At 44.1% G+C, this 17,522-nt stretch overlaps 1 protein-coding gene across 3 annotated transcripts in view; it reads left to right on the top strand.

The window, feature by feature from the left end:
* The window catches only part of scube3 (signal peptide, CUB domain, EGF-like 3), a 73,876-nt gene that overhangs the window by 21,053 nt on the left and 35,301 nt on the right, over nucleotides 1-17,522 (top strand). For all 3 annotated transcript variants that reach the window (XM_028994310.1, XM_028994309.1, XM_028994308.1), the window contains exon 4: nucleotides 9,758-9,892. In XM_028994310.1, coding sequence (XP_028850143.1) covers nucleotides 9,758-9,892 — 135 coding nt within the window. The remainder of the gene's footprint in view (nucleotides 1-9,757; nucleotides 9,893-17,522) is intronic.

Here is a 17,522-nt window from a genome sequence, read left to right as displayed (position 1 = left end):
AAGTTCTGTCCTCTTCATGGTTCTTCGCGGCACCCTGTTGGGTCCGACAGGTGTCATGACAGCAATCACTAGTCAGACGTGTCCCAAGTTGAAGCCACACTAACTTCAACACCAGCAAGGACACACAGTATGCTACTTATAGCGCAGTAGAGCTATGTTTATTCTACAGTTATTAATATACACAGTTTAGTGAACACCGAACCGACTCCAATTGCAGTTTGTGTCAGATAAATCGCATTTAGACAAAATCGTTCAGCCCTAGTTTGAATACCACCTGAAACTATGTTATTAAGTTAAAGCCCTGACTATACCTTACTGTACTGTCTCGGATCATCATGCAGCATTGTGTTGAAATGCCTCGTCGACTGGTCTTATGTTGAGATCTGTTGCATCAGACCACCTCTTCTGTTGGGTGGAGTTCATCTTAAGAAGCAGTTTTGGGGTTCTCAGAATAACTCCAGGAGTATTAAGGTGTCTGTGGGGCAGCCTGATCTTGAAGCTGCGAGAGTCGTCCTCTTGCTCCATCACACCGAACGTTTTAAAATTTGAACATGGTGACAGGGTCATTTTTAAAAGTCCTGGAACTTGTTCTTCTTCTGAAAACCGGGGCAAATTTCAAAGCCTTCTCTCTTACCTTCCCGTTTTTGATTTGGTACGGATGAAAGTCAAATTTTCAGGCATTGGTAGGAACGCCCCCTTCACCGCAGAATCATTTGGGCCCCTCTCATTTTCACTTTCCTTTGTTTTCGGTAGAGATCATCTACCCAGTAATTTTGTCCTCAGAATGATGTACTGCGAGCTCCGAAGGCCTCTGTTGTGGTGAAGTCGGTACATGGACCAAAAAATAACTGAGGCCTGATCTGTCTTTAATAAATTGGGTGGTCGATTACCAGCCCTCAACCGCAGCCGTCCCCTCCTCCCCCGACTCCATCCGTTAGCGCTTACTCACTTCCTCTCCTGTAATCACTTCTTCATTGAGACTTCCATTCATCACCCCTTCTGCGGTCGCCGCAGCGCCCAGGATATTTATGTGGAATTCATTACGCAGCGCCCCAGCCGAAATTCCTCGAGCTGCACTTCATTGATCTCCCCGGCTGTTTGTCTGCGCTCCTCCGTCCGCTCACCTGCCTCACAGGCTCCGGGAGGCCCGGCTCTTCAGCACTGGCTTATGGGCCATGAAAGATGCAACTCGACCAGGCCGTGGTTCTTCCGTGAGCGTTTTTTTTTAAGCTCGCCGCTAAGCCCAGACTGGCTTCCTTTGTTACTTTTAAGTACCTACACCATCTCCCTAATAGCTCTTTAACTGATCATTATCAGCAAGCTGCATTTACGCTCCAAGTGTCAACAGTAATCTAATATGCACCTTAAAGGAGAGGAGTAGCAAAGTGCTTTTTCAAAAGATGGGCCGATAAGCAAGTTCTGGCACGCCAGTGCCCTTGTCTGCAGCACATTATCATTTGATTCCCTCCCTCTCCCCCTCCGGCGCTTCTTCCTTCGCTCTTTATTCCACTTCGGTCCCACCGCGGCGTTCTGCTCATCTCTGTTTTCGGTCTCTGTTCTCCCTTTGGATCAGTCTCTCCCCTCGGTCTCTGGTTCCGACACACGCACAAACACACACACCCTCACACACACACACACACACACACACACACGCTCGCTTTCGTGTAAACAAGCGGCAGCTTATTTTCCAACTCATTTGGCGGCGGCCGGCGCTGCATGCGACTCATTTGCGGCGTTGTGGATGAGCAGTTTGCATGCGGGACTGTAATTACGCTATCTGTGCCCGTCCCCCTGGAGGCCGGCGCTTTGTGCGCGGTGCTTGTTTGATTCTGTTTAGGCTGTGCGGCGTGTCCCGGTTCGCCGCCACGCTACGGATCCACGAGCTGATGGGAGATCAGAGGGAAGCCAGTGTACCAGTTAGCCCCTCTGATCTGTCAAGCGGCTCTGTCCACCTGGGGTTGCCGCCAATGTCACGGTCGCAAAATAAATGGAGGCTGCAGCGTAAATCAGGGTGAAACGTCACAGTAATTTCACCAGCGGTGGCATAACGAACCTTAACAATTGGATTCAGAAGAGCACAAGTTACGATCTTTGCTGATTGTCGAGGAGTTAATTCGATTTTAGCGGGAGAATCGCTGGAATTAGTTACAGGGCCATATATATATATATATACATATATATAAAACATACTGCATGGGACGTGTTCACTAACACCACATCTGGATGTGCAGCAGTAACTACAGAAAAATACACTAAAATACTTTATGTTGGTGTTTATTCACCTCTGACACCCAGAACACGAACTTTAATTATGCTTTTTAAAATGGGAGGAGCCTATAGCGTCAGATAAACCTGATCTTTTGGAACATCAGCGGAAACTCCTATTCAGTGTTGGAAGAAATGGTTAAAGGTGGCAAACTTCCACTTTTTTTTGTTCAACAGCAAAGTCTCGCATGACGGAACTAAAAAAGTAAATTTGTGCTCATTTTTACGTCCAGTCACTGAGCAGCTGCAATGCTTCGCGCATTCAGGAGCCATGGTGGTTAATGTTTTAGGGGCGGGGTGGGGAATTCTCTGCGCGGACAAAGCAGGAGAAACGGGAGGTAACCTTTCCCCTTATGATGCTGCTGCTCTCTGGACACCTATCGCCATTTCAAGACCCTGCAGGACCATAGACAGGCTGAGGGAACTCGTATTCATGTTAAATAATCTCACAAAGTTTAGTTTTCGTAATAAGGGAACCTTTAATATGAACAAATCGGCAGGTCCAGTAATGAACGAGTCGTTCTTTCATCGTTCAAACAACATGTTACCTAAGACCTTGAAGGGGAAAGCACATTTTATCGCATGATGGATGACTGTGGATGAGCTGGAAGAAAAGGTCATCAGAAACAGAAAGACCTGGCCTTGGTTTTAGTATGCAGGACTTCAGCCCGCCGCTTGACTACAGAATGTTAACAAGGTGGGAAAAAAAGAAAATGGCAGAAACTCGAAAAAACAGTCAACAAGTAGAAGCCTGCAAATGGCAGCAATACGCAGTTTGCGGGCGCGATAAAGAAATAATCCCCGACACAGCATTGTTGTTTTTTTTTTCAAAATGAAAATGAATCTGTAATTGAAAGATAAAAATGTTGTTTTGTATGTGTGAGATGCAACGCTTCTGTCATCTGCAGGTTGAGCTGATGTGAACTGGCGAGGGTGAAAATGTTCGGGGACAAGTTCAAACTCGCCGCTCTGAGGCTCTTAATCCCCCGCCGTCCTCCTCCCCTGTCATCGGTGCCTTCACCAACTGGCGAGGGCTCAAAAGGCGCTCCGTCTGCGTTTAGTCACAGAGGCCTGCTGACTGCGCAAAACACGTTTCTGGCTAATTGGCTCATTTAGTCACTGTAATTGTGGAGGTGCTGTGATGAAGAGGAACATCAAATAAAACCCAAGTAACCAGAATAGATCAAATAAAACCCAAGTAACCAGAATAGTGCTGCTAAGTTAATAGTTCCTTCTCACCCACTTCCTGAAAAATCCATCGTCTACACAGATTTATTTCTGAAACCCCAGAATCAAGTTTGACATGGTGTTAAGTTTTGCTGTGGGTTATTTTTGTATTGTAACGAAAGTGATGATTTCAGCCAGGTTTCTAGCAAATGCACAATTAGAGTAGTGTTAAGTCAATCCAATCTGTCTACTGAGAATCTGTATATGTTAATTTATTACCATTTTCATAAAACATTCTCTGGTCTAGTCAAGTGATTAACGGCGTGTGCAATTAAACACTTTTTGTGCAAGCAGAATTGGTGTGAGAAGCCAGTTGGTCACCCTGAATGCCAACGTGCCATCATCCATCATAAAAAAAATGCTTTTTCCTCACACCACCTGCATTTATAATATGAGATTTTTCAGTCAGAATTTAAGCTTCAGTCACATGATTGCTAATTTAATAGCAGTATAAGATCACCAGCTGCCGTAGGTTTCCAGACTGCAAGGCTGGTGTTTATTTCCATACTTGCCGAACAGCACAAAACATTCAAATTTCTTACTTAGCAAATGCGTTCAAATGCGCATGCGAATGAATTTTGCCCAGGAATTTGCAATAAAAAAACAATTCCGTTCCGTTCTATCTACAGTAGGCTATATGAACTTCTTGAGTTGGGAAAGTGAGTCTCAATGATCCTCTGTATGGCCCAACCATAATTCCAAACATTTCTACATCTGTTCCTGTGACAAGGCTCACCCTATGAAATAGAGGAAGGAAAGCTAATATGACTTGTAGCCAAAGCATACATTCTCATAACAATTGAAAACAGATGGATAACGGACCCATAATTCGTCATTATTTCCTGTCGGTGCGCAAATGTGCCCCCGTTTGTGTTTTCTTTTGGGACCACTAGAGAACCTGCAATAGCTAAAATTCCCCTTATCATTAATGCGGCCCACTGAAGGTATAAAGTGTCGAGCCAGATGTCATTAACATCTGTGCAAATACACGATGATAGATGGATGGCGTTGAGACCACAAATCACGTGCAAGGTGACCTTTGGCCTCGACAAAAAAAACATATTAGAGGAGCGCAAGTAGCAAATTTGTCGAAGCGCTCAAATGTTTCCATGATGGATGCAGCAGAGATGAGGAAGAGCATGAAATAAACCCACCGGGCCGACAGTAAGCATGGGAACATCTGCAACCTCAGGCTTGAAGGATTCCTTCAGTTTTTCCTGAAGTGGTGTTGTCTAGACGATTAATCGACATGATTGGAATAGACAGTAATTCAGAGAACGATTAGCTACGTTGCACTGATATGACATAATGAATATTGCCTCTTGATGTCAACTCTGTAAGGATTTATGTGTTTCAAGGATCACATAAATGTTATTATTGCGTTAGTATTATGCGTGCGTGGCTGAATATGAGGCTGGCGTATCGTCTTACTCTATCATTGCTTAGACTGATATTTTCTGGATTTACTTGAGGCTTTGAGCTGAGTAATGGAGCAGATGACAAATTATTAATGCCAGTGTTGACAGATTACTTCTGCTTGACTGCATTGCCAGATGATGTATTCCGAGGAGCATCCACAATTCACCAACTGATGTACTGTGCATCTGTGGCTTTAACACTCAGGTTAGAGATTCTTTATTTAGTAACTTTTATGGAATACCTCAGAACCAAACCTCACACACCAACCAATCCAGGTCTAGTCCTGGTGCAATCCTGAGCTAATGGACCCGTCGCCACAATGCTAATTTGAGCAAAGCCTGCTGAAATCTAAGCAGAAGCTTCTACTCAGAACTTGTAAACCTCAGAATCCTCTGTAATACCTGCCTGTGGTGGATTATATGCCGACTGCTACTGGAATAGGATGTGCTCTCCCAGCAGTCCCCACAGAAGACACACACACACACACACACACACCTCATTTTTAGAAAGCACCTGTGATCAAGTTATGGACCTTTGAGGTGGCACAGCCTAACGTGGTACAGCTCACGTACACCTTGAAATAAGCAGGACTGGACTACTGGTCACGTTTTAGTGTGGGTAGCTTGTGGGATTCTGGGATTGAGGCCACTGAGTGGTTGTGTCTCCACTGAAAAGAGCATGTACCCTTGTGTATATGAGACCCAGTTTACACACACGGACACTTTGCAGAATCCACTTACTGAGCACCATTACAGACCTAGAAGTGGGTCTGTGTCAGAATCCTAGAACAACACGAGACCTGTATACAGTTCACTTGAATGCTTGCAGTTAGAATAGCCCAGTTGTACATGTGCCAGTGCATGGTGTGCGTGAGTGTATGTGTGTGTGTGTGTGTGTGTACAAACACACGTGTGGCTTGTCAGTCCTTCTTTCTGTGTGTTGAGTCTCTGTTACATAAACGAGAGTCGCCGCTCCTACAGACTTGCCTCAGTGCAGGACACAGTCATCTCCCTGTGGAGGGAGCGCAAGAGGGAGAAAGGGGGGTGGGGGACAGAGGTGTGTGTGGGGGGGTGGTGGGCGAGCTGGGCCACTGAGCCAGCAGTCATGGGTTTTTAGGGGGGGGGGGTGGTGGAAAGAGGAAATCCTATAATCCCACTTTTTAAAAATATATATATCTAGTTTTACGTGTTGTTAATTTTAGGCTAACCCTGGGGCGCTCCCCTCTGGTCCGACTGGCACGGCGAAGCCAAAGAAATGTTTGTCCTTGTTATTATTTTTGCTTACATTTCCCCCGCGGTGGTGTGCAGCCCGGCGTCCGTGTGCCCCTCGCCACGTTTATGGCCTCATTGACAGAAGTGCAGTTCTTAAAAAGCCAGCAAATGAAAAGTACAAACACACTAATGGGGGGCCTTTGATCTCGGGCCGACTCTGGACATGAGGGGCCCGCGAAGCGAGGCTCAGGACGATTGGCTCTGACAACGCCAGGCCTTGAAACAAAACAAGAAACAGCTTTGAAATGTTTTCCTCTTTTTTTTTTTTTTTCAAACCTGTGTTAAATAACTCGAACCCCGGGGCTAAACGCTCCTTAACCTGCTCCAGAACGCTGTTTGCGTACTATATCCATTTTGTGTGCCGTTTGACTGCATCCCATGACAGCGATACAATACAACTCGCAGTATCAGACCTGCCAATCTGGATGCATTTTTGTGTATGGGACATGCGTTAAGACGCCAAAGTATGCTAAATATAAATATAGCAAAGTAGGCTCATTTAAAGCCTGTTGTGTGTGTGTGTGTGTGTGTGTTGCAGATCATTTAACATACATTTTCTTAGCGAGCAAAATGTTACTGTAAATATTACTGTAATATTACTGTACTCATAGGCCGACATGGAATTACCCTTGGCTTCACTATTAACTTATGTTGGATTGTCAACACCAATGCAAATGCTGCAACACAAATACAAAAAAAAAAACGGCACAACACTAATGCTAAAGCCACAACTTCAGATGTGCGTACAATGGAAATTACGGCCAAGTACACATTTTCACTGAAAATGTTTATTAATGCCTGTCATTATGAGCAATGTTATTCACTGTGATGTGTTAATGTAAGGGATAATCGACGCTGTGTTCACATATCAAACATTACGTTATCACATAAGATATTTGATATATGAACACAGTGTCTGTAACTTCCCGTGTGGCTTTTGCATTCGTGTTGCTGCATTTGCATTTGTGTTGACCCTTTGGGGCCACCGTAAATATGCTAGGGCAAAGGATTTAATTTGTTGCTCATAAATTGTATTCACAATGTTGCCCGATATTGCTCCGGTGTGCTCTCTAATGGAATCGTATAAGAAAGCCGTAGATTGTGAACAGTGACGTAGCCAGTTGTCAATGTAAATGTGTTATTATAGTGTATATACAGTGCTTTTCCGTAAATAGACAGTCCAAGGCTGGACATTACTTCCTGCAAACATGGCCCATCTCTTCATCTTCGAGAGGGCCCACACCATCACACCCCACCTCATCACCTCAGTCATTCCTTCAAGTCAGACAAGGAGAACTCTCATCTCTCAGCATTCGGACCGCTTCTATCTCGACTAAGGCTGCCCCCTCCGTCCTCTCTCGCATATAATTTTGAAATGCCATAAATCCAGATTAGATGAACCCTGCATGAGCCTGTGCCAAAATCACCTTCCTTTGAGAAATATTTATTTTGTACGCCGGCCACGCTCAGCGTAAAACACAGGCAATTATGGGGCTATGACCAGCAGAGGTTTATTGACAGGCAGCAGAGCGCCGCAGAAGAGTGAAGCCATCAGGAAATGAAGGCCGCAGTCGCGTGAACCTTCTGCACAAATATAATTGGCAGGAGAAGGCAGAGGACGTGTTTTATCTGCAAAGGTGCAGCTGTGACTCCCTCTAAGGGTAGGTCACGGTGCTGGAGGAGTTGCCTTCGTCCTCATCATACACATTTGGTGTTAGAAGCTCTATGGCACTCCATTGCTACTCTGTTCTTGAAAATGGCTCAAAACTGTTCACTGCGATATTGATACTTCACCTTATGCGTACCGCACCAGTGGGAGTAGGCTGAAGGGCAGAGCCTGGAGGTCATCAGGGTCATGAGGAACCGTCAAGGGACCTTCTCGGTGCTTGCATATGCCATTAACAATTTTTACAACTGTGTGTAAATAAATGTGTGTCTGTGAGAGACCAAGGCAGCGAGCGACGGAGAAGAAGAGAAAGTAAGAATGTCAATTTTTCGCTCTGCTGAGTCCCCTGGAAAGGAAACTTTATCCAGAGGCCTTCCCAGACTGGACAAATAGACAGAAAATTAGTTTCGCATGATGGTTTATGAAGAAAAAAAAAAAAACCTCTCTGTGTATATAGTGGCTTGTTGATGTGTGGAGCTGGGAGATGGATGGGTTTTCAGTGTCATCCTTGGTTAGAGAGACAGAGCAGTGGGTCTCCGGGGAGCGGCGCACGAATAGCGGAACCCTGGGAGCAAAAAACTCGGTCACGCAAGGGAGATGCTGCTTGACCACGTGCTGCACGCCCTGCCCATGTTGGGCATCCACCATGAGTTTGGGACTTCTGGCCTCCAAATTCTACTGATGCGCCGCAAATAAGAACAGCAGCACAGGAGTGACAGCGGGATTGAGTGGTTTATGAAATCCACATAATTCTATTGTTGTGATCACATGCTGCAAGCGGTTCCATTCACGTTCTCTTAGCAAATCTGATCTTTTCAGATGTGTTTCACGGCTGTCCTGTGTTACAGTGTAGGGGTCACATTGAAATTTACTTTACATACATATACATACACGTTACCTGCATAAAAGACACCGGTCCATAGAAGTAATCAATCTATCTAGATTTTAAACTCTGCACCATGGCCAAAGAGTTTTCCAAGGATGTCAGGGACAAGATTGTGGACCTACACAAGGCTGGAATGGGTACAAGACCATTGCCAAGCAGCTGGGTGAGAAGGTGACAACAGTTGGTGCGATTATTAATATTATTAACCATAAAATAACTGCCAATCTCCATCGTTCTCGAACTCCATGCAAGTTATCACCTCGTCGAGTTTCACTGTTAACGAGAATGGACCCAGCCCAGAACTACTTGGTAGGAACTTGTCGAAGATCTCAAAGCAGCTGGGACCATAGTCACCAAGCAAACAGTTGGAAATACACTAACCCATGAATGACTGAAATTTGGTCTTGTTCTGTCTCTTACTGTTCAAATAAACCTACCATTGAAATTCTAGACAGATCATTAAATTTTTTTTTGAGTTGGCAAACTTACTAAATCAGCAGGGGTTCAAATAATTCTTTCCCTCACTGAGTTGAGAGGATGCTGTCAGTCTTTTATTTTACTTAACGTTTTTTTTACTTTTTGACCTTGTCCTATGGAACTTTGGAACATGTTAGAAATTATTTAAGTTTGATTGGTTTTTGTTGTGCAAAAATGTACATTTTGTTATATGAAACAGTTGATAATTCCAATACCTGGGGTGGGCTTTGCTCACATTTACAGCTCAGAGGAAAGGCCTTTCAGAGCCACAATCGAATTAGACCTGATTAGGGCCTGCGATAGAATTAGCATAATTACTACGTCCTAATGTTCAGTCTCTCATTAACACATCCCAGACCTGTTAGCATGAGTATGATTCTTGCCGTTGAAAAACACACAAGAAAATTAAGGCAAACTCTCTGTAAAGGTGGGGGTTTCCTCTTCTCATTTTCTATCAAAGTTGTGATATGATGTGGTATTATATATGTTTCGTGTTGTTGACCCACTATTAACCCCAAATGCCCCTCTGCTTCTGTTTACTGACAGACGTGGACGAATGCTCTGAGGACAATGGAGGTTGCCAGCAGATCTGCGTGAACATGATGGGCAGCTACGAGTGCCGCTGCAGAGAGGGCTACTTTCTGAGCGACAACCAGCACACTTGCATCCAGAGACCTAAAAGTAAGAGTCCTGCTCTACTCCCCGAACCTCCCCAAACTCCCATAATCAGCCTCGAACGCCGCGCCGTAAACCAACAGGAGCTTTCAACCTGCCACATTCATCACGGCACCCTTTATCACCCGAGACTCATTAAGTTGGGGATGAAGTGAAAACTTTCAGGCAGGGGGTCCTCCTAGGGTAAGGCCTGGGGTTAGAAGCAGGACGTCAAAGCCAAGGCTCCCGTGCCCGCTCCTGCTTCTAATCTCACTCGTCCAATTTACACTTCCACTCAGCTCGTAACCTGCGGCTGAACCCCGGCGGCACCTGACCCCAGTAAATATCGCCGACCCGGCGTTTGAAGACTTGAAGCTTTTCTTTCGCCGGCTTTGCTCTTTCTTTCTCGTGCAAACGCTGCACGGTTCAAAATTTTTTTTATTAACGATAAATGGCCTGTCAATGGATAGTGAATGAAACACTAACGCCACGGTAACGCCTGCGGAACAGCGAAGGTGTCCGCTTTCGCACAGTCGCGCTCCTACTGGCCGCGAAAGGGAACGGAGCGGCTCAAATCCCGAAGCCCGGTTTTATGAGATGAGCCTGGCTTGCTGAACCATCAGTGTTTGTGTTTCATAAGCGCCGTGTTATCCCAGACGCGGAAGCGGCGGTATCGTGTGTTTCAAAGCGCTGCCCCGGCAGCTCGGGGCTCCCTCGCGGCAGATAGCCCCCCCCCCCCGTCTCCGTTTCTCTCTTTCTCTTTTATTATCGTGATAAATGCCCCTGTTAATCTTCCATTTTTCAAGTTAATATTGGGCCTTATTGCTCCCAGATGAACTCCATTTGGATGGATAGATTAAAGGCGCAATAAATCCACAAACTCGCCCTGTTCTGCAGCTCGCTGCCCCGTGAGCCTTTCATTATTTTCAAAAAGGCTCAGGAACAACAGTCATCTGCTTATTATTATTGCTATTATTACAGCCCGCGCGCCCTTAATCACGAGGCCAGGGGAGGAAGTGCGTCCGTTGCATTATTGGGTTTTATTGCTGTTACCCTCGAGCGTTTGCATCGCGGATCGCTAAGTCCCTTCGGGGTCTGGTGCAGGGTGAATTTTGTGAGAGGTCAGAGGTCACCCCGGCACCGGCCGCCCGGTGCCCTCCCCAGTCCCCTCCCCCGTTAGAGGAGAACCTCTTAATGAGGCAGCGGGGTCCCGTCGGCTCCCTTCGGGCTGCCTCTGATTGGACCTGCGGGGCTTAACGAAAAAAGCGAAGGGGGCAGAAAGGAGGAGTGCCTCCCCGCAAACGAGGACTTCCACTCTTTGGATGGAATGTAACAGTCCATTTGTTCACTCTCACGACTCGATAGTCGTTAAAAAAACAAGCTTGTCTGGGGTGCTCAGCGGTGGACGGGAACACCTCTCATGCTCCCCTGTGCTTGATGTATTGTTTAGCTTTCGGCCAAACGAGGTCCGAGGTGGGGGCGGGCACATGTAGGTGTGCCACTGCGGAATTGAGGAGACGTTCATGATCCCCAAGGCCTCGGTCTCGAAATACCCGCGGTGGTAGTACAGTACCTACGGTGTGGGCTGACGGGCCGTTGTGGAAATCCACATATTCTTTCAGCCTGCCTGCTCGCTTGCGCCCCGGCTCGGGTACCGACGTCGGGTGGATTTACGAGGCACCACCGACACGGGCTAATGCAGACAAGTGCTCAAGTGACCGCTTGGCACGGCCTGCGCTTCATTTCAGAGCTTTTTTCCAGAAGTGGGCTCTCATCTGTGAGCCTTTGCACTGGCTGCCGAACTTGTTGTCTGAGAAACGTTCCGTAGGGTTTTACTTTTTTTTTTTTAAACTCAAAGTAGATTTATGCTCAGGCTTTTTCGTGGCCCGGTGGGGAATGCACATGCTGAACGGGCAAAAGGATTCGCAAATGTGCTTAGCCTTGCACTAACGCCTTGCACTAAGTGACACTAAGTTTCACCCCTTGACCAATTCCTGCTGTGTCCACATTATTCATTGCCAGTGTTGGCAGCAACATGTTATGCTCAATAACAATATTTTAGCATTATTCAGTCCCTCCAGGATTTCGCAGAAAACTGTTGTGATTGTTGCGATCTAAAATGCCTGAAGTTGCGACAAAAGTTGTGGTGTTTTTTTTCTGGGGGAGGATGCTGTGAAATAAGAACTGCTAAAACTGCAAATCATCTTACATTTGTTTTAAATTAATGCATAAATAAAACATTCAAATTATGCCCTTTAATGTGATCTATTTAAATAAATGGACTGGTATACTTCTGAAATGGATATAATTGGCCAAAAAAAAAAATCACAGCCTTCGTCACAGCATTCACTCCTTAGTCGCCCTGGTCCTGTGTTTCGTGTGATTGTCAGGCTGGAAGACCAAGACATGACCCATCTTCAATGCTTCTACTGCGGGAAGGACAAATCATGATATATCCATCCTCTCCTCAATGCAGTGCAGTTGTCCTGTCCCCTTGGCAGAAAAGCACCCCCAGATCATGATGTTTCCACCCCCATTCTTGGGATTGTACTCTTTTTTTTTATCTTCTTCCTCCAAACATGGATAATGGAGTTCCTACCAAAAAGTTCTATTTTAGCCTAATCTGACCACATGACCTTCTCCCATGCCTCCTCTGGAACATCCTGATGGTCTTTGGCAAACATCAGACAGGCTTGGACATGTCAGTTTAGTCAGTTTCTTCCATTGTCAGACCCAAGTAACGTGCCCAACACTGTTTTATAAGTATCACAATTTAGACATTCCCTGGTACTCCCAAGTTGGTTAAAGATCACTTTTGACTTGTGAAGCAACATTGCTCTCCTTATGTCCAGGATGATTATCTCTGAGCCACAGCTCAAGAGTGTCAATGGTTGATGAGTGTAAAGGTGATGGAAATCAATTGATATGACCTTCTGTTACAACTGACCTTTTGGAGATGAATCAGCGTTTTATCCACCATCACTTAGTAAAGATCCGTGGAAGAACTGTTTTATGTCATTCTCAAGTTCTGATTTGTAACTTTGTTTCATACTATGACAAATACTGTATAATGAAAAACTATAATATAATGTGGCCATTCTACGCTTCAGGAAAACAAGAATATTTTTCTTTGTAATAAAAATTTTGACCTTCATCAGCTTGGAAGCTTCCTGTTTGTCCGTATTGATGACTGCCCGACTGTCTGTTTTATTGATGTAGCCGTGCCCTGGAGAATGCGGTGACCTTTTGATTGCTCCATCTGAGCGGACTCAAGTGTTTTTGTTCATTAACTGGAAGAGGAGGTCTTTGTGTGCAATGCTGATTGGTGTACAGTGTGTGTTACTCAGAACCGGACTTTTTACCGTCAGCTGTCTCCCCGGCCTGCCAGTTGGACTAGAAATTGTTTAAACATTGAGTCAAATAAACAGCATTTTTAGTTCTTGTTGTCTCAGGTTGTTGATTGGTGTCTGGATCCAGCAACAGGAAGCAGAATTCTACCCCTGTGACATTCTCAGAAATTTCAATCTCAGAATGAAATTAGAGAATTCTGACTCTCATCAAGGAGTCTCATCTTGGACCTTGAGTCCTAGGAGATCATGGACCCATTCCAGTGCGAACCCTCCATCCAGACTCCATTGTCGAGTGTGCTGTGAATTAAGTAGTCGAAGGTTTCCTGTTGTCATTTCAACCCTCTACAACCTGGGATCTGTAACCTCCATAATAATCCTGTGGGCCATATAGACTCTATATAGCATACAGGGTAAAACAACTGCTGGTTTTTCTCAAATACATATATGTGTTAGTAATCATTTTATTCTTTTAGTGTCCGTAGGAAATGGGGTAGGGGTGTCCAAACCTCAGGGATTAAAGGTCTATGCAGTAAAATAAGTCTGCTCCAGAACGCTACAACTCAAGACTGCAGCAAAATGCACAAAAAGGTGTAACTATTGGACATTAAATGTAATACTAACAGTTCTGTTCTGTACAGTAACAGTTCTGTTATAAGTAGTACTGTGCATTGCTGTTATAAGATTTATTAGGTAGTGTAGAAATTAAAAAAAAATTAAAATGGTTTTGAATGTGGTGAAAATAGCAAGGGAAAATCTGTACATCATTGAAATAAATAAACAGAATATTGTGGTGGAGCAGTTCAGATTTGAAGTGTGTGTGTGTGTGTGTGTGTGTGCGTGTGTGTGCGTAGCTCAGTTCAGGTTTTGTTTGAATTTTATCATTATCATTGTTACATAACATAATGATAATTTAATAAAACAAAACCTTATTTCTTGTTTATTATCGCAGTTGTCTAAATGAGAAATGATGTTGCCCTCTTGTGTGTCTCACCTCACAAGCAAATTCTAAAATGTGAAAGGGGGCAGGGAACTGCTGAGGATTGGGGCGTGGCCTTTCGAAGCAGGTGGTGTTCAGTGTCAGACATTAAATTTAATCTAATCAGCAAATGGTCAAGTTTACTTCAACTTATCCTTGGGTGAATTTAAACAGAAGATGGCGTTTTTCGTCACAGCACCACCTGAATTGATGTCTTTCTTCAAAAAAAACAGTTGAAGGCATTGATTTTCAGCGATTAAATATGAAAAATCCTTTCCAGTTTTCCAATGTATTTTAATGACTGGTTAGAATGATATTGATTAATAATGTGCTTATCTCTACAGTGTCGTATGAGCCCAACAGGGGACACACAGGAACAGGGAAACTTTCTCATTTCATAAAGCAGCTTCTACAGTATCAGCTGTTCTGGCTCTTTTTCTGAGTATTTTGACAGTTTCATACAGATCGAATAATGAGAATAAAATCCTGATATATATATAATGATAATGATATTGATAGTCCATTTTACCACTTAGTCGTGATACATTATACAAGCACAGAGAGGCAGATATGCTGGTGCTAAATCATCAGTAATACAAAGAAAAATTAATTGGAATGGTAAATAACTTTAAATTAACTTGTTCTTTGACCCGTTTTATTCCTTGGTTTACAGCGCAGGAACTTTCGAAGCACATCTTTAATCTACCCTCCGGCTGTAAATGTCAGTGCCTCCGATGAATGGCTGTAGTACGGAGACCTTAAATCCAACATCCCTTCACTCACTTGGGGATAAATATCCTGCCTCCCCTGTCCACTATTCGCCAATAATTTATCAGGAAGAAAAGCCTCTCTTGGTGGCGCTTGTTGAGCCCGGCGGCTGTTTGACCGATGTCCTGGAATCTTTTGTGCTGGATCGCGGCCGGTTTCCAGGCATTTTCTTTAACATGCTCGGGTTACCATAGTGACCAGTCAGAAAATGGTCCTGAGGCGCTGTCACTTGTAGCCTGATGCCTCAGCTGCTCCGAGCTGCTTGCAGCCAGTGGCTCACCGCGGTTCCAGGAACTGTTTACCGAGTCGCTGAAAGCCACTTCCTCTGGCTGAGAGAAGCATTTGTTTTCAAATTGGATGATAGGCCCCTGGTGCTGTGAATCTCTCTCTCTCTCTCTCTCTCTCTCTCTCTCTCACACACACACACACAGATTTCTATAAATTGTGGCTTCAATCTTACACCGTTGTTTTGTGTGCCAACATAAGATCATCCTCTTCACAGTAAATGTTCCTGTTGGTAGAACTTTAAGAAAAGTATTGACTCATCTTGCTCACTAGCTGGAATTCTCTCGCTCACCAGAGTGGAGGCCAGAAGGCTTTTTTTTTTTTTCATAATTCCTCATGGTCAGGGTCTTTGTCTTAAACGCATTTGTGGAAGCCTGTTCTTCTGGAGCCGAATGTTTCAGTTTCAGTTCAGGGGCCGTGAAAATGCTGAATTTGAAGGGGACATTGTGTCCCATCAACAATGAGGAGCTGAAGTATCCACTGCGTTTGGCTCTATATTGTCTTGCATTGTTTTTGAACAAACATTCTGCTAGGGAAAGTGCTGAGTACACACACACACACACACACACAAATCCAGACTTGAATAGATGCAGATAGATGTTCAAACCAAATTATGCGAAGACTTTTTGGTAGTTTTTAGTTTTTGTAATGAAATGGACAATTTTATATAAATTGGTTCCTTGTGAGGAGCATCAAATTGAGCTATAACTGTATTAGCGTGGTCCACTCACTCCCTTCTCACTTTGTTTGCTTCTGTCGCCACGTTGTCAACGCCGCTGTATTTGGCCTCTGGTGGAGCTTGGCTGAAATTTTGACTGACTGTGGTGGGCATCTCTTTTTGCTGTGTGGGTTTGCTGAAGGTCACTCTCAGGCATCGAGCGCCCACTGTTCCCCAGTCCGTGATGTTTTTCCACTTGGTTGTATGGATTGTAAGGATAAGGGACTGCCAGTTGTCTTGAGCAGTGACTTGGTGTTCTTTATTTTTCATCTAAGGAATTTTTATAAAAAGAAAAAGTACAGGGAGCCGTAACTCAATATCTGCGACGAGTCATTTCAGTACAGCAAATAACAATGAGTCTGTGGGTGGGTTGGGCTGTCATTGTCTAAGTAGTTAACAGTGCATAGCATATCTTCTGCAATGTCCGAAATATTAATTATCAAAAGAATTGCACGTATGGAACAATGGTCAATTTTGCGGTTGATTCACGCACTGCATGCACCTAAATATATGTAAATATCAAATGTGCCTTGAATAATGCCAACCTGTAACCTGTGTGATGGCGGTTTCAAACATTCTCTGCAAAATGTTAAATCTGCAGTGGCTTTAATTACCTGAGGCATTTGCATGGAACTGCTGTCATCATTTCATTAGAGGAGCTGCCCGTGTTGCCATAATAAGGACTTTACCTGTGTTTCTCTGACATGAAAAAGACGTTAATTAAAGAGATACATGAAGGAAGCGTGCATATTTTCGGTGTGCAAATGTGACCTTTTCTGTCGTGATGTTTTGGGGTTTGGGTGCAGGGGCCTGTTTAGTACATTTCTTCATACACAACACACACAGAACTTGCCTTGTTAGTTTAGAATGCAGTTATGTATGTAAAATGAATAGGGACATCATACAATATTGCAATTCATCAGTATTTTTTCAGGTATTAAAATAGCAGTCATTTAAATTAGATGCAGTCTACCCAAATTCATTCAGCACTCCCCTTGTTAAATGTAGCCTGGAATAATAGCGTTGGTAGACAAAACGTGGTCAATGTAAAATCTACAGGCATTGCATACCTTGATCACCTGACTAGAGCTGTAAATCTAGGAAATCTCCCAATTTCTGTAATTTCAGTCGGGCGAATAGACATGAACTTCCTGCCAATAGTACCTATCCTTTCCCTATGAATCACAGATTATAGATTTGTATTGGTGATTGGTAAAAGTGTTTTGCAAGTTTTATTAGTTTTATTAAGTGTTCATTTTTTAATGAAATGTTCATTTGATTTTCAGTTCTCGGCCACCATCATCAGGTGACGGGTTATAATCATCACAAGAGAGATACAAAAATTGATGCTGAGGGGGTGAAACGGAGGCTAGTTATTTCCCCGCACATTTCCTTTTCAACTCTTTACATCTCGTTTGCATGTTCTCATTCAGACACCTCCATCTAGTAGTGTTTCCTTACATGACACTGTGCACTAGAAAGCTCTCGCAGAATTAGAATGAATGTTTGTCTGTATATATAATTTATTTTCTGATGCATACAGATATACAAATTTTTCTC

The sequence above is a fragment of the Denticeps clupeoides genome, chromosome 10 (genome assembly GCF_900700375.1).
Source record: "Denticeps clupeoides chromosome 10, fDenClu1.1, whole genome shotgun sequence".
Lineage (NCBI taxonomy): Eukaryota > Metazoa > Chordata > Actinopteri > Clupeiformes > Denticipitidae > Denticeps > Denticeps clupeoides.
This window is presented reverse-complemented; position numbering and strand designations above follow the sequence as displayed.